Raw genomic sequence first — 23,407 nt, forward strand, 5'->3', positions numbered from 1 at the left:
GAGCACAAGTGAGTGTCACTTCCTGTATGTCGGCCAGAAGGGGATCACCGCTTATTAACGTGGTAATCCCCGAAGGCCTGTTTTTGGCGGTGTGCTGTGGCCTTGGGACCGCACCGATAACGTTGATGTACAGTCTGAAACTGGCCTCACCCTATTTTACCAAAAGGGGCCGCACAAGCAATGAAAGTCTATGGAGACTTTCACACGTCTTGTGGTCCGTTGCAGTGTGCCCGAATTATCTGAGCCCATGCAAGGGCAGCATAGCATTACTGCAAGCTCCACGCTTAACACATGGTGCTTGGTAGATTGAAAGTCTATGGGTGAGGCAGTAAATGTAAACGGCGGAGTGCTGTGCATCCCGCATGCACGGACCGGCGGGAATCCCAGTGACGTACTTCCTGTCCAGCTGAGAGTACGTCACGGAACGGGCACTATGCATATGAACCTGTCAGCACACTCTGCCGTAGGGTCATATGATTGTCGTTTTCTGCGTTGCGGTGGGATGCAACAGGAGCACCGCAACCCACTGCAATGCAAAAAACAAATGTAAAACCGGCTCCAAAAATGTAAAATATATAAATTTATATTTCTAATTTGTAATTACTAACTTGAACAAATAAATAAAACAAAAATGGAAGAAATCACTGTACATTTCCTCTAAATGTCAGCTGCCCTTTAGGTGACTGTGTGTGTGCGCAGGGAGCAAAGTTTAACATGTCTCATCTCTATATATAACATTATCAAGTTCTGGCTGGACACTGTAATAAGATCTGTATGTGATATATATTACAATTACATTGTTTAACGCATTACTAATTTCCTCCCACTACGAGATGTGCAAGTTTAGCACCAAGCTACCTATCACTGCTTTAGGGAATGCCTCAGCTATCCGTTCTGCTGATTAAAATATGTTTACCTTTCCAGTTCCTAACATTGTCCAGACTGGATAGTGAAATTCTTCTGGGCACTATGCCAGATAAACAATGTCCATTCTGGATGATTCCACTGGAAATCACCTCAGTCCGTGCTTCAGGAAAATGGTTTGGTTTGGGCGGTCTTGGTGGTGGTGTGATGGGTAATAATTCACTCTCACTGAGTCCGTTGTGGTTTTTCTCAACTGAAAATGTCTGTGATGAAGAGGGTCCCAGCAAAGGGGAAGACGAGGAAAAGTCACTGGAGGAACCATTCGATTCTAGGTCCTTAACAGCAATGAAGCTTGGAGACTGTATATGATTATGATGGTGAAAGTTTACATTATAAAGTGTCTGGTTAAGAGGATACTGGGACGGTAAGCAGTCAAGAAAAACGTCATCCGATGAGGTCTGCTCAAGTGACTTGTCAGAGTTTGACCATGCATCGCATCTGAGATGGAAAACAACAGAGATACAAAATTAAAACATACATTTAACAGGAAACATATACTATACTGTTGAGTACATTTCTAGCCCAAGTCCAACCCACAGCTGACATCATGTTACAAGTAGAGCCATTTATCACGCCACAACCTTATCAAAGCTTTGCCATAGTAATGTAAGTTGTCAACTTCAAAATGTTTACACAATTGCAGGACAAGCATTCAGGTAGATAAAGTGGGACTGCACTCAAAATTGAATTTTGCTCTAATACATTAAAGAGGAACTCCAGTGAAAATAACGTAATGAAAAAAGTGCTTAATTTTTACAATAATTTATTTAGAAATGATTTAGTCAGTGTTTGCCCATTGCAAAATCTTTCCTTGACCCTGATTTACATACTGAATTTTACTCCTAATTCTTAATTACTCCTGAGTTCTAACTCCTAATTAAGTAAATAGTGAGCAAATAAAGGAGAAAAAGTTATCTGCTTATCCCTGGATACAACAGGAACTTTTCTGCCTTGTTTACATAGTTTATTACACTTCCAAAACATTCTGATAATGCTCTCTGGCTTGCCAAGGTAAACTGATTAATTAGCAGCTAATTTAGGTAAAAAGCTTGAGGTTTAAGCTTTCAAGTACCTTAAAAAAACAGACGGTTTTAGCTGTGAATTGTATGCTGTGTATAAGGCTTCAGACCATAGATGAAATTTGAGTATGATTCCACTTTGAAAGATTACTGTATTTATAACATGAATGTATTATCTCAGCTCCAAACTGCTCCCTGATCAATAGTGCAACTCTAATGCATTACTGAATTCCCCATTGGAAGAGATCTGACTCCTATTAACTGTAGCCTGTATACTGCACAGCACACATGAGGTACGCCGTGCCATCCCAGAATGAAGGCTTTACTAACAAGATGTGTAGACAAGTTCTGGTCATGGATCTGGGCTACAGAACCTGTTCCTATAAATAATCCTTAACTCTTCAGGCCACAACCCGGGACCAGCTGGGACTTGGAGAGAGCAGTGATCAGACATCACTAAAGATCACAGATATGTGCATAAAGCTTTCACGCAGCAGTGGGAACAAAGGTGCAGGGCTGCTGTTTAGATATCATGGAGTGGCATCAGAGAAGCATATAGCACAGTTAATAGTTTGGTATGCAGTGTACAAAGTATACTAGCTGTGAAGCAGGAGACATTTTATAGACAATAGATACTGTATCTTTTAACCTGTATGTAGAAAGAAATAGGGAAAGAGAAGGAGGAGGAAAAGAGATAAGAAGTAGGAACAAGGAGACCGCGGGAATAAGGAGCATTCCAACCCTTCCGAAATACAAGGAAGTATATTCTATACGGGTTAAGCCCAGGCTAGTAGCGCATAAGTTGCGCATTAACATCTGTCTCTAGTATATAGTTAGAGAGCGGAGTCCAGACTTTGTCAAATTTTTTCACGGTGTCTGTTAGTCTGGCTCTCAATTTTTCAAAGAAGAAAATATGAGTCTTTGTTTAACCTGCTCAAAGGATAGAGAGGCGGAGTTCCAAAATGCCGCTATTGTTAATTTTGTAGCTGTACAAATAGTTGACCAAAGCCGTTTGCGCAGAGGACAAATGTGGGTACGGGAGGCCTAGCAGAGCTTTTTAAGCAGGCCATACACACATCAAATCTTCCTGGTGATTCCCAGCAGATTTGATCAGAATGATCAAATCTACTGGGAATGTATAGCACATTTGTGGGATCGAAAAGCTCGATCAATTGAGATTTTTCTATCGCACTATTGTGCTATATATTCTCAGCACCTCTAATACTGTAGCTGTCCTTGTTGCAGCATATCCAGTGTTATGTATAGAGTGCTTGGGGGTGGTGGGGACCAATTTAAAAAGACTTGTACTGAGGCCCAAAGCTCCATACCACCATGGCCACTGCCATACTTTAAACATGGTAGCAAATGCACAAGTGTGGTGACCGTGAAATAAATCAAATCTCCTCATGTGAAGTTAGTTGTTTTGCACAGTAAAAGATCTGCAGATGGAAAACAAAGGCCCCTCATGTTATAGAGCGCAGTATTCCCATACTTGTCAGCACACAAGATGGCAAAGCTCTTGTTTATATGATGGAGCGCACTCCTCATCTGTTTAAGTTGCATTTAGCTATTTTTAAACTGAAGTCAGAATTTTCTGTCCTCCATCTGATTCTCACAGATGATATGAAGTGGGAGGGACTGTATGATCTCTCAAAGTGTCAGCAAGAACACACTGTTCTCTTCAGCTTGGAGCAAAGATTAACCAAAATGCACTGAAGAAAATGCACATTTTTCTCATATATTTCTAGCGTTCACTTTGTTTCCAGAAACAGCACAACATAGTCAGAGTTCAGGCTAATCTGAGGTAAAGTGACTGCCAGACATGTGGAAGAAAGTGCATTGGTTTTTTTTCCAGGGCACAAAATACTCACCGAGTGTCCAGCGTCGTCTTCTAACCCTGGCACTCGTGCACGGCTCCCAGCGCAAGTCAGGTGACATGCCAGTAGCCATACATGGGGAACGCCGGAAAGCTGCTAGGATCTACAGGAAGGAAAGACAACGCTGGACACTGAGTATTTTATGCTGCACCAGGGGGTGGGGGGCGCTTTTTTTGGGCCGGCAAGCTCATGTATCTGGCATCAGGCGTTCCCCGCCGGTGCTGGATACTGGGGACTTTGCACAATAAGAAATATTTAATTTATAGAATTTCTATACTGGTAAGTTGACATAAATAAGAACATGAGATTCAAGATTTTATTTTACAGGAGCTAATCTAATTTGGGAGCTGCTGATTAATGTCATTTCAGCTGCTGGTTAATTTATCAGCAGTTTAAGGCCTCTTGCACACTACATGCAATCCCGATTTTTTTATACAATCCGATTTTTTATTCTGATTAAAAAAAAAAAAGTACTGCATGCTGGTACGATCTTTAATCGGAATCAAAAATTGGACAGTATAAAAATTGTAATCGTATGTAGTGTGCAAGAGGCCTAAGGGCCAGTTCACACGGACGTTTGTACGGCGTTAAATGATGGCCGCATCGCTCTTTATTTAAGCGCTGTTGTTCCAAGCAAATGGACAGCTGCTGTTACCACTATTTACCAACTTTCCTGCAAATGCAATGCTCAAACCCGTCATTTCGTTTCATCCTGGTGACTAAACGCTGCACTACCGTGTTCCCCTGGGGGGATCAAAACATCACGCATTTGCTGAACGCCGCCGAAGTTTGCCAAATGCTTTTCTACACGCTAGCAGAAAAGCATTTGACTGAGATGCCAGGCATCTCAACCAACCCTTAAAATCTGATTAACCCCATGCAAGTTTTTAGTTCAGTGCCAAAATCCCAGTTTTCATTTCCCCTGTTGTTACATTTTACATACAAATGTTATGTTCAGCAAAAAAAACCTGAGCTTGTTAGTCTTCAGAAAAGATAACCATAATACATTCTACCATGTTATTCTATGTTTAAAACTTGTCTAAGCTGGCCAATCAGAAGCTTGTTTACCTAAGATGTCCCACCTCTTACATCTATAAACACAGAATGCTAGGATTCTGCATTCCCAATGAAAGTGGATGCTATCACTGATCGGTGTATTGTACAGCTGGCCATACAGTTCTAGAATTCCACCTAATGTTCTAAAACGATTGATTCCTTTTAGAAAGGAATTGATTCACCTACACACACAGCGCATCCATTTTTAATAGAAGTTCAGCAGGGAATCTATTGAAAATGACTGAACCACAGTGTTGCACTGTTTGATTCAATGCAACGCTATGGCTTTTTGATCGTCTGTCCTGTCTGATTGATACTTTTGATACATTTTTGGTCAAATCGAACATTTAAAGGACTTACAATCAAAGTGAATCTGCAGGGAAATGAATGGGAAAATCGATGTCTATTGGCACCTTAAAATTAGCCATACATCTAGCAATTTTGATTGAGTTGACAAAGCGATCAACTTAATTTGGCGATCTACTTCAGTGTGGTTGATTGAAAATCGATTGACTAATGGCCCACACACTACAAGCAATAGCCTATGTGATTCACCTTCACTAATCGATCTTACTGATGTTGTGCCATCATGCTTTAAATGCAGAAATCGATTCAAAGTCGATCAAAATATATGTGAACAGTAGCTCATTCCTGTGCAATCCACCGATAGTTTCCATCCTGCTCAATCAACTAGGTTGGTCAATTCATAATGATATCAGCCAGTTTTTATTCATTAGGCATACTGGAACACACTCCATTCTCTATCGATTTGATAATATGATCGAATAAAATGGTCGATCATACGGTCAAATCTCTGCATGTATGGCCTCCTTAACTCCATAGTCAGTAGTAAGTGGGTAGGTTAGGAGTGGCACACCTTGCCTTATAGGTTGGGTGCATAACCTTGGGTGCAAAGCAACACCCCATGTACAATGCAAAAGTCCAAAGAATGGGTTAGCACACCAGGCTTCACAAATGCAATAATGTTGTTTTTTATTCCATCAAATGCATGTGTCAAACCCCAATGGTTGACAGTTGTTTCAGGGCTATGCAGGGTCCCCTTCCTCAGAACAGTGCAGACATATAACGTTTTATGTCTGCACTGTTCTGAGGAAGGGGACCCTGCGTGGCCCCAAAACAATTGTCACACTTGGCATCTACAATAACATTTCTGGCTGGAGTTCTCCTGCACGTGGAAGTCCAAGCAAAATTATTTTTAGAGTTGGATGAAGCACAGAAATGCTGGATCCTCTGTCTGGTTTATATTGCTGTCTGCATTCTCAGTGTGAAAGTTTTCTCACCAGGACAGGAAGCAACAACAATGACAACCGAGCAATTCGGGCCCTTCATCAATCTACCCAAAGCTGAACACTCTAGTCTTAAAGGATACCCGAGATGACTTGTGACATGATGAGATAGACATGTGTATGTATAGTGCCGAGCACACAAATATCTAGGCTATGTTCCTTTTTTACTTTCTCTGGCTGAAAGAATTAAAAATCAGGTATGCAAGTGACAGTTTCTATCCGGGTTGGAACCAGGTTGGACTATAGCTTAACCCTCACTGATAAGGAATTACAGAAATAAAACATTTTCCTGCCAGAAAATGGCTTCTGAGAGAAGAAAAGCGATTAAAATTGGCAATAGTTCATAGATTTGAGCTCTGGCATACTTCAATGACTGTGTCATTAAGAAGAGGCCATTAAACAGTAAAAACTTAAACATTAGATTTAAATATAAAATAAAACTGTGGGATTACTAAAAAAAAAAGTCTTTTTTTTGGGAGAAGGGGGATAGATCTCATTTTTTTTTTCAACTCAGTCCTTTAAGGCTTGAATACAAACTGCTGTTGCCTAAAACATATTTACATATTTTCTTTTGAGTGGCAGTACTGCACAAACAAACTCTAAGACTCTTGGCCAAATGGTGTGTTCAGCTCTATGGAGAGCAGAAGAGGCGAATACACATGAGTAAGCTACTGGCACCAGTAGTGGTGTTTAGTAATTGGAAGTGATTTTCCAGTATGTCCAATCATATTGCATGAGTTGCTGCACTAGGGGACAGCTCTACTCACTTGGCATAGACAAAGTTGCAAGTGAGTAGAACCTTTGCTCTAGTACTCAAGTACAATTCAGATTAGGGTGGGTGGTTAGGGAGGAGGGGCAATTAGCAGGACTAGTGCTGACACATTACATTCTGCATGGATTTAAGGATTAGAATATTCAAAAAAAACTCAATTGGACCACCTAAATAGAAGGTGCTGATTGTAACTTTGGTTGCAAAGGCCTATTACCTCTGACTTTATACGGTGATGACTTACATTTTGTACACACAACCAGCAGTGTAGGCAGGCACAGTATTCTGTTGAACCCAGGACTGCTAACTAGTACTACTAAAACGGAAGTTTATTTATTTATTTACATTTTTTTGCTGGGCTCTGCAAGGCAAATGGATAGCGGTTCTAAATTGTGTATGCAAAGAAACAGCTCACACTTGGCATCTAAAAATGCCCATTGACTATACAGTTTTTAGCTAATGATCAACCTTCTGATCGGATAAGTGTGATTGGATCATAGAGGATTACAGATGGTAACAGTTGACTAGAAATTATCAAATCATCAATCGGATTATCGATCCATTGATCAATTCTATCTGAAACGGTCGGATTGTTTATACTGTAGCATCTTGGTTATCCGGTAACGATGGGGATCGGCTGTTACCGGATAAGTGTACTTTTGGGTTGTTTGAGACTCAATGTTAAAAATAGGCCTAGATAATGCAGTACAATATGAAAGTCTATGGTACCTCAGCGCAAATGGATAACAGTTTGCCCGTATATAGGGTGGTCACAGTACCTGTTCCTGGAGTTCCCACCTCTGACAATATGCGGGGTGTACTCAGGAGGATCTATCGTCTTGCTGTAATCCCGACAATCCAAGCTCCGCTCCGTGTAGGTAGCAGGATAATAGCGCTGGACGGATTTCCGGACTTCTGGGTCATGTGATCCACGTTGTATCTCGTGGACGTCCCCTGTGCGTTCCAACAGCGTCTCCTGCGTCCCAATGGTACTGCAAGAGATACGGAGAACAATAGTGCACACTGTGGGGGCCAGAAAAACCATGCGCAGGAATCCACTTACTGGATAAAAGCTTTTTTATTTGCAGTATTGCAGCGTAGCCTCCACTTCCCGACTCGAGTTTCGGCTCTCGCCTTCGTCAGGGGGTGGGGCTACATACATAGGAGGTAATTTTTATTAACATAATTCCTCCCTACACATAGCGGAGGAGTTTAAAACAGCAATGTATAAATGTCTAAAAGTCCACACAAAACAATAATATAAAACCTCATGGCAGATTACCACATGGATTTAGAACCAGCAATGAATAAAACAATATAATAAAAACATAATAAAATGTGATAAAGAAAGAGGACACTGTCTTAATTTTTTAAAGGGACAGTCCATTGGTTTCACTCATCCCGTATAAAACAGTTCAAATCAATATTGGCATTCAGGCCATGGGGTGCCAGGCTATGTAATTGAAATATCCAGCGAGTTTCCAGCTGTGACAGCCCTTTAATCACACTACTACCCCTCCAATGAGGTTTTATCAGGTCTATTCCATAGCACCTTATGCCTGTTGGGTCTTTGTTATGGTACTTGGAGAAGTGTTCTGGGACACTATGTGCCTTTTTATCTGGGTGTCCAATGTTGTAGAAATGTTCTGAGCACCTCTTTCTCACACGTCTGCCCGTGCGGCCCACATACTGTAGACCGCACGGACATTCCAAAACGTATACAACATTAATAGATGTGCACGTGATAAATTTGTCGATCACAAATCTTTTGCCATTCGAGGTGGAAGTGAAGGCAGTCATTCTCTGTCCTCCATATTCACAGATCTTACACAGTTTTGGTTTTCTACAGGAATAAAAACCTTTTAAAGTAGGGAACATTGGTGGTCTTATTTCTTTAATGCAATTTTTCACTATTTTATCTCTTAAATTCTGAGGTCTCCTATAAATTATTTTGGGTTCCTCCGGGAGAGCAGGGCCCAAAATAGGGTCCTTCTTCAGAATTCCCCAACTATCAGTTAAAATCTTCTTTACTTTCTTATGATCACGTGAGTAGGTGGTGATAAAGGAGAACTCTGTTTTGTCTTCCAGACTTCTCTTTCCGAGTTTTATTTATTAATCTAACTTGTCTCCCTTCTTTCAACACCTTCAGCCTTTCCTCTTCAAGGTTCTTCTTATCATAGCCCTTTTCCACAAAACGATCAACTAGAACCTTAGATTGGCTCCAATAATCGTCATCTTTACTACAGTTCCTCCGAACCCTACAAAATTGGCCTCTGGGGACATTCCTCAACCAGGGGGTATGGTGGCAGCTTTTTGAGTCAATGTAGGAGTTGCGATCGCTTTCTTTGAAAAAAAACCTGGTCATCAAGGAATTATCTTCAATGAATATATTCAAATCCAGAAAATTAACATCTGTTTTACTGTACATGACAGAAAATTCCAAATTCCATTCATTACTATTGATGGAATTAATAAAAGCTAATAGGGAAGTCTCATCCCCTTTCCAGATAAACAAACAATCGTCTATAAAGCGTTTCCAACATACTAGGGGGCCTTGCCTGAAAGTCTCTAGGAAGGTATGCTCCCACTCTGCCATATATAAATTAGCTATACTGGGAGCGTGTTTCGCCCCCATAGCCACGCCCCTTTGTTGTAGATAAAAGGATCCCTCAAACCAAAAATAATTGCAAGATGTGGAGAAATCAAAAAGTTTGCATATAAAGTCCACCTGTTCAGTAGGTATAGTTTCCCCTCTTCTTAAATATGCAGATATAATGGTCGCTGCTTTAGATATTGGAATACAAGTGTAGTACAGTATAGCTAATTTATATATGGCAGAGTGGGAGCATACCTTCCTAGAGACTTTCAGGCAAGGCCCCCTAGTATGTTGGAAACGCTTTATAGACGATTGTTTGTTTATCTGGAAAGGGGATGAGACTTCCCTATTAGCTTTTATTAATTCCATCAATAGTAATGAATGGAATTTGGAATTTTCTGTCATTTACAGTAAAACAGATGTTAATTTTCTGGATTTAAATATATTCATTGAAGATAATTCCTTGATGACCAGGTTTTTTTTCAAAGAAAGCGATCGCAACTCCTACATTGACTCAAAAAGCTGCCACCATACCCCCTGGTTGAGGAATGTCCCCAGAGGCCAATTTTGTAGGGTTCGGAGGAACTGTAGTAAAGATGACGATTATTGGAGCCAATCTAAGGTTCTAGTTGATCGTTTTGTGGAAAAGGGCTATGATAAGAAGAACATTGAAGAGGAAAGGCTGAAGGTGTTGAAAGAAGGGAGACAAGTTAGATTAATAAATAAAACTCGGAAAGAGAAGTCTGTGGAAGACAAAACAGAGTTCTCCTTTATCACCACCTACTCACGTGATCATAAGAAAGTAAAGAAGATTTTAACTGATAGTTGGGGAATTCTGAAGAAGGACCCTATTTTGGGCCCTGCTCTCCCGGAGGAACCCAAAATAATTTATAGGAGACCTCAGAATTTAAGAGATAAAATAGTGAAAAATTGCATTAAAGAAATAAGACCACCAATGTTCCCTACTTTAAAAGGTTTTTATCCCTGTAGAAAACCAAAACTGTGTAAGATCTGTGAATATGGAGGACAGAGAATGACTGCCTTCACTTCCACCTCGAATGGCAAAAGATTTGTGATCGACAAATTTATCACGTGCACATCTATTAATGTTGTATACGTTTTGGAATGTCCGTGCGGTCTACAGTATGTGGGCCGCACGGGCAGACGTGTGAGAAAGAGGTGCTCAGAACATATCTACAACATTGGACACCCAGATAAAAAAGCACATAGTGTCCCAGAACACTTCTCCAGGTACCATAACAAAGACCCAACAGGCATAAGGTGCTATGGAATAGACCTGATAAAACCTCATTGGAGGGGTGGTAGTGTGATTAAAGGGCTGTCACAGCTGGAAACTCGCTGGATATTTCAATTACAGAGCCTGGCACCCCATGGCCTGAATGCCAATATTGATTTGAACTGTTTTATACGGGATGAGTGAAACCAATGGACTGTCCCTTTAAAAAATTAAGACAGTGTCCTCTTTCTTTATCACATTTTATTATGTTTTTATTATATTGTTTTATTCATTGCTGGTTCTAAATCCATGTGGTAATCTGCCATGAGGTTTTATATTATTGTTTTGTGTGGACTTTTAGACATTTATACATTGCTGTTTTAAACTCCTCCGCTATGTGTAGGGAGGAGTTATGTTAATAAAAATGACCTCCTATGTATGTAGCCCCACCCCCTGACGAAGGCGAGAGCCGAAACTCGAGTCGGGAAGTGGAGGCTACGCTGCAATACTGCAAATAAAAAAGCTTTTATCCAGTAAGTGGATTCCTGCGCATGGTTTTTCTGGCCCCCACAGTGTGCACTATTGTTCTCCGTATCTCTTGCAGTACCATTGGGACGCAGGAGACGCTGTTGGAACGCACAGGGGACGTCCACGAGATACAACGTGGATCACATGACCCAGAAGTCCGGAAATCCGTCCAGCACTATTACCCTGCTACCTACACGGAGCGGAGCTTGGATTGTCGGGATTACAGCAAGACGATAGATCCTCCTGAGTACACCCCGCATATTGTCAGAGGTGGGAACTCCAGGAACAGGTACTGTGACCACCCTATATACGGGCAAACTGTTATCCATTTGCGCTGAGGTACCATAGACTTTCATTCCCTTTTCATTGTGCTGTGAAGCCAGCCCACCTCTAGCAGCATTTCTCCGTATCTGCGCTGCTTTTCTTGTGATTTAACCCTCCTGGCGGTTTGCAAAAAAATCGCCAGGGGGCAGCAAATCTTTTTTTTTTATTTTTTTTTTTTTTTTTTTCATGTAGCGAGACAAAGTCTCGCTACATGATAGCCGCTGCTCAGCGGCATCCCCCCAGCCCCTCCGATCGCCGCCGGCGATCGGAGATCCGGAGATCCCGTTCAAAGAACGGGATCTCCTGGAGGGCTTCCCCCGTCGCCATGGCGACGGGCGGGATGACGTCACCGACGTCATCGACGTCGTGACGTCAGAGGGGACTCCGATCTGCCCCATAGCGCTGCCTGGCACTGATTGGCCAGGCAGCGCACGGGGTCTGGGGGGGGGGGGCGGCCGCGGCGAGAGGAATTGCGGCGGATTGGCGGGTAGCGGCGGCGATCGGGCACTGCACGCAGCTAGCAAAGTGCTAGCTGCGTGCAGCAAAAAAAAAAATTATGCAAATCGGCCCAGCGGGGCCTGAGCGGTGCCTTCCGGCGGCATAGCCCGAACTCAGTTCGGGCTTACCGCCAGGAAGGTTAATGCAGTACAATACCCCACTCTAAAACATACCATAAACCCTGTATTAAATATTTAAATACAGTAATTTAAAGTATATTAACCTTGAGGGAGCTGTGGAACCCAGTCTTTAAGCACAGCAGAGCCCACAAACAGCCTAAGAATTTGTCCTTCACCACTGTGAGTACTGCCTGAGATTTGTGCTGGTGGGTTGAGACTGCTGGTTAGTTGAGTTCCGGATAACCGGGACTCTACTGTATATTTAATCCCATTTATGGGGCCAAGACGGAATTATAGGATCCAAAGGTTGTTCGTTCGCATAAACTGCACCATTAATGGGCACCTTTAGGGAATTTTTTCGACTGTTAGCTAAAATAAAAAACAAACAAAAATGAAATGAATAAACAAACAAAAAACACAGTAAGCATTATAGCCATTTGGTGTTTGAAGAGTAAAGAGTATTCACATTCTACAAGCACCTTTGTAAAACAGTTGATATGTGGACAGCTAACTGTCCACACTGTATATTGCACAGATATTTCTCTACATCTCAATATGTCAATTTGTTTGTGTAACTTACAAGAGCTCCCATGTACTTTTACTGACCAAAAAAGGAGCTTTCCTATACGATGTGCATGCTTTCACATCTGTTTATGGTGTTATAAAAGATATCACAACTTAAAGTCCAATTAAATTTAATCCACTCTGAAATGGTTTATGACCGTTTCCCATAGCTGGGTCAGTGCCCACGTTTTCTCATGCTTTAAAAGGAAACAGCATGTTAACTCTATATGCGGAGCTGGGAGATTGGAGCCTACACTGCATGCATGCCGTAAAGAAAGGGCAAAGCCAATGAACTATGCAGAATTGTTGAAAGGAAATTACACATTAGTTAAAAAAAAAAAAAATCAGTACTTTCATTTAAGCTCTGTACAACGCAAGGAATAATGGCAAACATGATTTCACTATGAATTCTTTGGCTATATGTGCATATAAAGGGCTCGATCCAATTCACTTTTTACGTTTAATTTTTTTTTACTAAGAGACAATTTTTTATGTACTGTTTAACTCTTTAGCAGCCAAATAAAATAAAAATTTGGCTGCAGGGCTGAATTTTTTTCCTGCGGAGTGGGCAGCAGGGAGCTTTCATACTTACCTGTCCGGTCAGCTAGATCGGCTTCTTCTTCCTCCACAGCGGTGATGTTACCCGGACATGTCTTCTTGGATCCGATCACATGACATGACGAATGAATGTCATGCCAGGAGACCATGTCAGCATTACAGCTCCACCTGGTGGTGGTGGAAGAGGGATGATGGAAGAGTCTCCTTCATCACCCCTCTTCCACCACTGGGTGGTGCTGTAACCCTGGGTCACTGGATCCCGATCACGTCATTTCATGTGATCGGGACCCAGAAGACCTGTCGGAGGTTCAGAGCCGCCAGTGGAGGAAGAAAAGAAGCTGTCTGGAACAAGTAAATATAACTGCTCCCTGCCACCCACTCATTTGGCTGCCTAGAGGTTTAGAATGCCCAGCAGCTTTCATACGAAAAATTTCATTTGAAGCTGCTAATGGGCTAAAATAACTTTTCGGCACTGTGCAATTGAAAAAGTACTAAAAAGTAGGTGAAAAATTACTGTTAAAATATATATATTTTGCTGTTTGCTGGTGGCTTAAAGCCAATGGGAACCACTCATTAAAAACAGAAAGCAGATACTTACCTAAGGAAAGGGAAGGCTCTAGGTCCTAATGAGCCTTCACGTTCCTCTGCCGGTGCCATTGGTGCAGTGCTGGCTCCCCCATTCAAATCCCCCGCCGCGGGGGACATCGGAAGTCTTCTGGAGCCAAGTCCTCCCGAAGACAGGCGGCTCCATACTGTGCAGGCGTGATAAAGAGCGCTCGCGAGTGCACAGTATAGAGTGGCCCATCTTTGGGAGTTTGCAGGCTCCCGAAGACTTTCCGAAGTCTCCTTCGCCAGCGAAAGGAGCAGTATTTGACCAATTTAGCCAAATACTGCTCCCGGGGACAGCGCAGCACCGGGGGCACCGGGAGAGGAGAGGGAAGGCTCATTAGGACCCAGAGCCTTCCCTCTCCTTTTTTCATGAGCGGTTCCCATTGGCTTTAATGGCATTTTATTAATAAGATGTGAAAATACCACCTAAAACTCAGGCGAAAAAGTTAATTGGTTTGGGCCCAAAGACAGATATTCCACAGTGTTCCTAGCTTAAACCAGCAGATGGCTGTGCAAAGTTTGATGTCTGTCAATGGATTGGTCCAGGTGTTGAAAATGAGTAACAACGGCTGCTGCTCTTTGCTGCTAATTAATCTTGCAGCAAGGTAGGAGCCTCATAGCAACAGTACATGAAATAGTACAGAGTACTGTTGCCAAGGTTGCAACATAGTTCATTTACAGATATCAGTTATGGAAAATCATACATGACTGCAGATTGAATCAGAAAGATGATTTTTTAATAGCATTAAATTGCAGCAAAGGGGGACTTTTTTTTCTTGAAGCTTGTTTCAAAGGAAATGTATAATTCTTCTGACAACTAAAAGTAAGTGTAGTAAAAGACATAAAAATAACTTAATTAGCTTCCCCCTACAAATTGGCCCTAGACTATAATGGACATAAACCACTATGCTAGGGCTTAGATTGTGAGCCCCTCGGAGGACAGTTAGGACTCTTTTACACGGAGGGCTGAAACACTGTTCCATAGCAGTGCATAGGGAAAAAGCTTTCAGTTAAAATGCATATAATGTGAACTGAGCCAAAGGGAAAAACATGGACATTTCCTTCACCTGGGCTGTACATTAGTTGTCTGTTTAGTTATAACTGACAGCAAATGACTTGGTGTGAAAGTTCCCTCACTGCCCGTTTCACTAGTGCGGAAATCGAGCCGAATCCGCAGTTTCCCACCGGCAAATCGCGCAGAGAAATTCTACCATAGGGGATAATACAGCAGCTGTCTGAATAGCTTGCCATAGCGATTCAGCCGACATTGCAGCAAGTTTTCACGCAAGTGGCAGCGAATCCCATAGGCATGCATGGCACGGCTTCTTGGATTCGGCTGCAAACTCACACAACAGGAAGTGGTGCCGCGCGTCTCGTGGAACGCATGCTGGCTAGTGGAAACGCAGCCTCAAAGTAGCCTTATGACCTGTTTCCACTAGTGCGAATTTGCAGCATTTCAACGCATGCAAATTCAGACAGGCAAACTAAAATTAATAGGTGGCTGTCCGAATTGTATCGGACAGCATGCTGCAATTAAATGCATCAATCATCCAAACCCCTATAGACTGCATGGCTAGAGGGATTTGGATGCATCCCACATCACAGCTGTGCCAGTATGGTACCTCACAAGACACAAGCCAAGCACAGTGGAAACAGTGATAAGTCTATATACTCTGTAAAGCGCTGGGGAGATGTCAGTGCTATAGAAATACAAAATAATCATAATGGTGCTGATTTTTTTTTTACAGTAGAGGGTTTTTAGATTAATTTTTTACTGCTACGAACATTTCTTGTGGTTCTGGTTCTCTATAATGTGAATGGATACCAAGTACTGAATATCTGTCTAAAGGTTCCCGCAGAAATGATATTGTCAGTTTCGGCCAACCATCTGCTGGAAGAAAATGTTTTATTATCAGAATAAAAACATTTTTTTACACAGCTGAAAGTGGTAAACTGGTTCGGCCTAACATCCAGAAAATGTTACGTATCCATGGCAGTTACTTGGCAATAAATGGAGAAACTCCAGCTTCACTTGCTGAAGATTGTAGGCCAAAAGTTCTAATTCAGCAAACACTACTTTGGAAGGTGCATGAGTTCTGCACATGGTAAGCTGGTCACAGCTGCTTGCAGGGGCGTAGCAATAGGGGTTGCAGAGGTAGCGACCGCATCGGGGCCCTTGGGCCAGAGGGGCCCCGAAGGGCCCTCACTCAACTACAGTTTTCGCTCTCTATTGGTCCTGTGCTCAAAATAATCACTTCTATAGATACTTTGAATAGCAGTAATCATTAACAAACTGCTCCCCATTCCCTTCTTTCACCTCTGACTCTGTAGTTGCCATTGGTAGGTTTTGGTGCGCCGTACCAATTGTTATGTATAGAGTGCTTGGGGGGCCCCAATGTAAAACTTGCATCGGGGCCCACAGCGCCTTAGCTACGCCACTGCCTGCTTGGTGGACTTCCATTTGCAGACTAAAGTTTTAAAGGGTATGGCTACCATTACTGTGAAATCCCCCATAAAGCACTCCATACAGATAGTCTGCCTGGCAGCCTGTAACAGTAAAATACAGTAATTTGTGTATAAAGAGTAGAAAACCTCCACACTGCAGTGAAAACTTGTGCAACACATACCTTGACCAGTGAGGCTGCGGGGGATGTGTCTAGACTGGGAAACTGTGTCAGAGTTGCCCTGTCCACAGAACTAGTATACAAAAATTGTAGGCCATTGCTGCTTAGCTGGTGCAGAAAGTTGCAGTTGCCTGTACAGCCATCAAAGAATCATAAATGATCACTTGACTGTCAAAACTTGTCTTTTATTACCTCAAAGCTACTTACAGACATTTAGTAGTTGTTCATCCAATTAGGTGACAGCTGGATGTCTGTACAATATAGCTACATACATAAAACAGACATTTGTCTCCTCAGATGATAATTTTTGGCGACACACTACCCTGTACTATCTGATAATTTGGATGTTCGAATTCAGGACCACATGGTTTAGAACCCAACACAAGCATTCAGCACCATTTCAGCATGGAACAGCAGGACAGGGAGTGATTCATACTTCCTCCTTCCAAGCTGGAAGGAGGAAGTATTTGAGTTATAGGGGTTCTGTGTGGGGGGGGGGCGGTTGCAAATAAAAAAAAGACACTTACCTGGGGCTTCTATCAGCTCCCTGTAGCAGTAATGTCCCACGCCGTCTTCCTCCGATCCGCCGTTCCCCGCTGCCGGCACCGGGCAATTATTCGTCTAACAAGACAAATAATGCACGCTCCTGCCATCGGAAGCTTACTGCGCAGTACGAAGTTTTCTTGTACTGCACCTGAGCAGTAAGCTTCCGATAACGTGCACGGGAGCGAGCAGGCGTGCAGCCACGGACGCACAGCCGCAGTTGGATGGTATGCCACGCTAGTCCGGGGCCGGCGGTGGAGAACGGCAGATCGGAGGAGGACAGCGTGGGACATCACTGCTACATGGGGCTGTTGGAAGCCCCAGGTAAGTGTCTGTTTTTATCTTCAACACCCCCCCACAGAACCCCTTTAAATGAAACACACCCCACCCTTCTGTTGGGTGCTTAAAGGGACCCTGACATCTGAAAATAATTGAAATTGGTACTTACCTGGGGCTTTCTGCAGCCCACCGTAGGTTGGGAGATCTCACGGCGGCGTCCTGGCTTCTCTCCCAGTCTCTCCGCACAATTGGCTCCCGGCGAAACACCGGGCCCGTGGTTTAATCGCGCATACGCAGTACAGTAACGCCGGCCGCCGTGATGACGCGAAGCGGCCGGTGTGATGACGACTAACGTCATTTTCCAGGAAGACAGGGCCCGACACTCGGGCCCGGTGTCGCTGGGAGCCATTTATGCGAAGAGACTAGGAGAGGAGCCAGGAAGCCGCCGTGGGACCTCCTGACCTACGGTGGGCTGCAGAAAGCCCCAGGTAAGTACCAATTTTGATTATTTTTAGAGCTCAGAGTCCCTTTAAAGAGAGACTGAAGCCTAAAAAATACCTGTTTTTACTAGGTAGTCCTGTTCAGTAATAAGGTCATAGCTGGAACGCCGCATCCCCACGGCAGAACGATCCATAATACCCCGAAGTGCCGACAAAAGCATGCCCAGTCGACAATGCAACTAATTTTGGGCTGAAATTGGTTGCATGTATCGATTGGACAAACTGCAAGATGTCGGGCCGTCGTAGTTGATCAGGGGTGCGGTGGTGATGGCAAACAATATCGAGACGAGCGTTGAAATCCTCAGTGCTTTCCCCCAATGTAAAATGTGCCCCCCTGTGCAGTACAATGTACCTGTCCATGTCCGCCGCCAGCTCCGTCCGCATACACGCGTATGGCGTGGTTGCTGGCGTATACATGATGGGCGTGTGTGTGATGGTCAGGGGAACATTTTACATTGGGGGGAGTGGCAGCTTCGGGGCAGTGGATGCTGTGAGGCCGATAATTTCCAACAGGTTCGATTCATTTCAGCATGAAATTGATCGGGAATCGGACTGTGGTGTATGGGCAGCAGACAGATCTCTCTCTAATCAGATTTTGATCAGAGAGAGATTTGTCTCTTGGTCAAATCTGCCCATCATCGCTTGATGTGATCTACCATGCCTTCCTCTGGGAAGAAGTAACTCTCTGAATGCTTCACTCTAATTGCTATTGTATGTACCAGAGATGTGGGAGTCTTCGTGTTCTCTATCCCGCCTTCTCCAGAGGAAACCACATCTCCTCAGCCCAATTTTCTGTGCTTGTCTGTAGTGGGATTGTTGGGAATTGTGTACACAAGGCAGAGTTCATTTGCATTTGAACTGTGTTCATTTGCATTTGAATAGCTTACATTTATAGATTGTGTTGAATGTAATGGTAATACTGTATTTATTACAATTGAAGTACCATTAGGTATTTGATTTTGTTTATACACATTTCTCATGCATCTTGTTGACTGCTGACATAAAATAAAAACATTGAAATGCTTCCTGTATAAATGGAAAACATCAGTTTATAAATGTTTAAAACATTTAGTCTACGGTCAGTGCAAGCGTAGTACAAACCAGCAATATTAATCAATATAGAGGGAAGGTTTGCCATGCAAACTCAAATCCAAAACCCCCACCATCATGTATGGGAACATTTACAGTTTAAACAGGCCCTGCTTTGAATAAAATTTACCGCAAAAGTATACCACTTATGCAATGTAATGTATTAAAACTAGGTATCTAATTCAATTTATAGTCATGGACACATTTCCAAAACTGTCTGAAACTAAAATGACCCTTCTCTGCAAGCCTGGAATCTGTACTCATTTGGTGGAGTACAAAAATGTCCCATTTACCTGCATGAGCAAGGAACCTTGTGCACATGCTATATTAACTTGTTAGAGGAGGTTGTCGCCCTAGCAATAATCTATAGTGTGCGCAGCCACCACGGCACATTGCCTAGAATATGTACTCACTTGCTGGGGTACAGAAACAACCCAAGCAATTTGCTTCGTACACTCGTTATAGTAAACTAGTCAGAGGAAGCCAGTTGATGCTTTCTCTGACCAAGAATCTAGTATGCATATATATTGGCGATGAACCAATATATGACACAAGTACTAGCAAAATAACAAACGTGTTAAGTCCTAACTATTGTGTACGAGTCCCTAGGGTCCTGCCAGTTCGAGCGTACAAGGAAAACTAACTAAGATAAACATAGACTGACAGATGGAACGCTTGCTAATCGGTCGCAATGCCAAAGCGACAGCTAGCGTCCATACAAGACAAGACAGACAGGTGAGGTAACCAGTAGCAACCGCTGCTATGGCTTACACTCCAGGAACACAGGCCAGAAGGATCCACCGCCTCTAACGCTAGGGCAAATGCGATCCACAAGGAACTTGACTAGAAGGACTCACTGACTCCTATGCAGGAATCAGTGCAGTCCACACGGGATAACACAAGAACCAGGAACAGGACCAGGGACCCAGAGTAACAGACTGAAACTGAAACTATGACGGGCGGAGCATGCTTGCAGGAAGTAACCCTTTATACTGAGGTCATCCAATGAGAGCAGAGATGCAAATCTCCACACAGGTGAATGGTAATCAGTCAATCCTGAGCTGGCTTGATTACCATTCCCTAGCTGACAGACTATCACAAGTAATGCATGCAGAACTATGCTAGCAAATGCATGTAAAGGAATCAGAACTGCTTGGCTGCAGTACCTCTGCAGCCAGCAGTACATGCTGCAGAAGCGATCATGACACAATGTTAGAGATGCTAAAAAGCGGACAGAAGCGGACACAACTGCGTCAGTGGGCTCAGGCCCTAACTGTCCCTCAGAGAAGCTCACAATTCAATCCTACCATAGCCATAATCTAACCCTATTGTAGTCTAATAGCCCTACTGTAGATTAATTATTTTTTAGAATGTGGAAGGAATACAGTGTGCATGGAGGAAACCTATTCTAACCCAGGTATCAGGTGCTGCAAGGCAAGCATACTAACCAATACACCACGGTGTGCCCTTGCACATTTTTTTCCATGATTTTCAAATGTACACAAGATGAAATAATGCTTTCCATAAATTCCTGCAATTTACACAACTGAAAAGATAGACTTCCTCTCAGCATTGGGGCACTGAACTATATTGAACTAATCTATCATGTTTTTTTTATCACCACAAGTACAATGGATTTTGTTGAAGACAACAAATGTGAGATTAGTTTATCTCATGCCAAAAAAAACCCACCATGGTGTATGGTAAATGTCACTTCCTGAATGCTTTCTAAATAGAATCTGAGCAGGAAGTGAGCATTTGAATAAAGAGTAGTCTGAGAGGTATGGAAACAGGAAACTCGCTTTCTGATATCCTGAGTCCTGTCAGGGTATGGAGATGCCCTCATTACTATTTGTAATTGTTTTACAATAAAGATAAGGAGAAAAAGAAATACCCTTTAAAGTGTTTGTCAGATCGTCTGAGAGACAGCTATTTGTGCAATAACAATAAACCAATTCATCAATTCCACAGGAAGTATGGACAAGGTCTTGGAGAGTTTATTAGTTCTTAGTGAACAGACACAGGTTAGGAGATCTAGGATTAGCAACAATAGGGGAAGGAGTATGAGTCCCCTTTCACACTGGTGTGTTGCATTACCCTGTTTTGCCACAGGGAACCAATGCAATTCAATGGGGCATTTCAAACCTGGTGCTGTGCGATGCTTCAGATGTATCCAATTTGATGTGCTGGTAACAGCGCGTTAGGGGCGAGCATGCGCGGTAACGTGCAGCTAATGGAAGTAAGGTTAGTCTACGGCGATGCAGCTTTTTAAAATTGTTTGGCATTCAAGTTGCGGCGCGCATGCCTGGAAGCTTATTTTTTCAATACACTTCCATGCAATTCCAATTTTGGCCACAGGAAATGAACGCTAGAGAGTTTCACTTCCTTCTTGGCTTGCAGCCAGAAGGGAGATTACCGTGCATTGGCACGGTAATCCCCAAAAGCTATTTTAGCATTGTGGTGCGATGTGATCATCGCACTGCAGTGCACCTATAACTCTGGTTAGAAGTGTGAAACCAGCCTAAGGCTCCCTGCACACTGCAAATCCATTTTGCGATTCCGATTTTCAATTCCGATTAAAAATCGGAATCGGATGTAAAAACCGATTAAAAAGCGGAATCGAAATCGCATGCAGTGTGCAGGGAGCCTTAGGGTTAGAAGGATAAACGTTTGAAAATGAATGCTAGGAAAGGGTAAGCTAAGTTTAGGGTGAGGAGAACTTAGGCCTGTTCACTGCAAAAGAAGCCACCGCTTTCTCCCTGCCATGGCCCGGACTCCCTTTTTAGTGAAATGGCCATTCACACTGCCCACTGTGTGATGTGGCAATGTGTAAAAAATGTCTGGATGCTCCATTCATATGTACTGCACCATATGGAGCAGTCCGTCTTAGGGAGCACATTTGGGCTCCATAAGATTTCCAAAGCCTCCTTTGAGGCAGAGAGAGAGCAGTATTTGACCAAATTGGTTGAATACTGCTACCGAGGAGCCATCACTGGAACGAGGACCGAGAGAGGAGCGGGAAGGCTCTTTAGGACCCAGACCCTTACCTCTCCTTAGGCAAGTATCTAAGTTATTTTTTTTTCTACGACAATCATTCACTTTAACGAAACATACAGGTGCTGGTGATGGAGAATTGTACATCAAGAAACCTTAGGAAGCTTCAGACACCTGAAAATAGAATGAATGCTTACAGCATATTCTATTCACTTTAAAGAGTAACTGTCGGGCATAAAATAAAAAATCAATTCTTTTTATCTGGTAAACAAGTAATAAGGATGCTAATCAGGCAATCCAAAAGTTAAAATTACTATTACTTTTCTTGTTGATAAATTATCATTCCCCAATTTACATGACTCTTATTTGGTACACAGAAAATTTGGTACACAAAACAGAAATTGCAGGGCATGCTGGGTTGTCTTTTTTTGCTTCCCTACTTCCCCTCAGACTTAACTAATGCAGCCTGATTGGCTGAAGCCTCTTTCCCTCCTGTTTTCCCCTCCCACACCTCTGTTCCTCTCTCATTGGCCAAAATTTCTCAGGCTCAAACAATGCACTTTCTATAGTGAAGGGCGGGCAAATCAGGCAGAGGAGACTAAGGGCGGATATTACATCACGACTGGCTTCAAAATAGCCACAGTAAATATGAAAACTGTCTAGAATAGGATTCTCTACTCTTCCTTTATAAAATTCACAGTAATCATAACGTGGACAGTGCAATACATATGTTATGTAAGTAGAGCAAGTATTTATCTACCTATATATTTTTTTTTTTTTACTGAAATAGTATGGATGACAGCTCCTCTTTAAGGCTGATTTTACACTTCAAATGTGCGTTCCCCCCCCCCCCCCCCTCAGTGACGTACTCCCTGCTGGACAGGAAGTACATCACTAGAATTCCCTGTCATTCCGCACATGCACACCACACTGCCAGCGACAACATTTTTAAAATGTATGTGTTGCTCTCTGACTTGCATTGTTCTGCCACTGTCACGCCGCCCGCTAACACACTGTTGACTTTGCTGTGGCTTGGTGGCGGAAAGGGGCCTACACCATCATTTTCAGAGTTTTATGTTTTTCTAACCCAATAGAAAATGCCTATTTGGCATGATATGTGAATTGTATTACACTCAGTCCTGCAGTGTTCATTGACAATGACTGGCACACATACCTTGCCGTATTTACTTTTCCACTCTCGCAATTTGACAAAAACAGATAGTCAGGGATGAATATAGATTCTGATTCACTCCTGTTCTCTTCTGTGGAGGTATCGGCCGCTGAGCTGTCCACAGAGTAAGACGGGTCTGTGATTCTCGACGTGTGAGTGGAGACTGCTGGAGATGCTTGGACTGAGGAGTTGGTATGAGAAAGGCTCTCCACAGAATCTGTT

At 42.9% G+C, this 23,407-nt stretch overlaps 1 protein-coding gene across 1 annotated transcript in view; it reads right to left on the reverse strand.

Annotated features, from left to right (window-relative positions):
- The window catches only part of GAB3 (GRB2 associated binding protein 3), a 194,991-nt gene that overhangs the window by 41,856 nt on the left and 129,728 nt on the right, over positions 1–23,407 (reverse strand). The window contains exons 3-4 of the mRNA XM_068251156.1: positions 23,189–23,402; positions 917–1,362 (exon numbers count right to left, since the gene is read on the reverse strand). Coding sequence (XP_068107257.1) covers positions 917–1,362; positions 23,189–23,402 — 660 coding nt within the window. The remainder of the gene's footprint in view (positions 1–916; positions 1,363–23,188; positions 23,403–23,407) is intronic.

This window comes from Hyperolius riggenbachi, chromosome 8, assembly GCF_040937935.1.
Source record: "Hyperolius riggenbachi isolate aHypRig1 chromosome 8, aHypRig1.pri, whole genome shotgun sequence".
NCBI lineage: Eukaryota > Metazoa > Chordata > Amphibia > Anura > Hyperoliidae > Hyperolius > Hyperolius riggenbachi.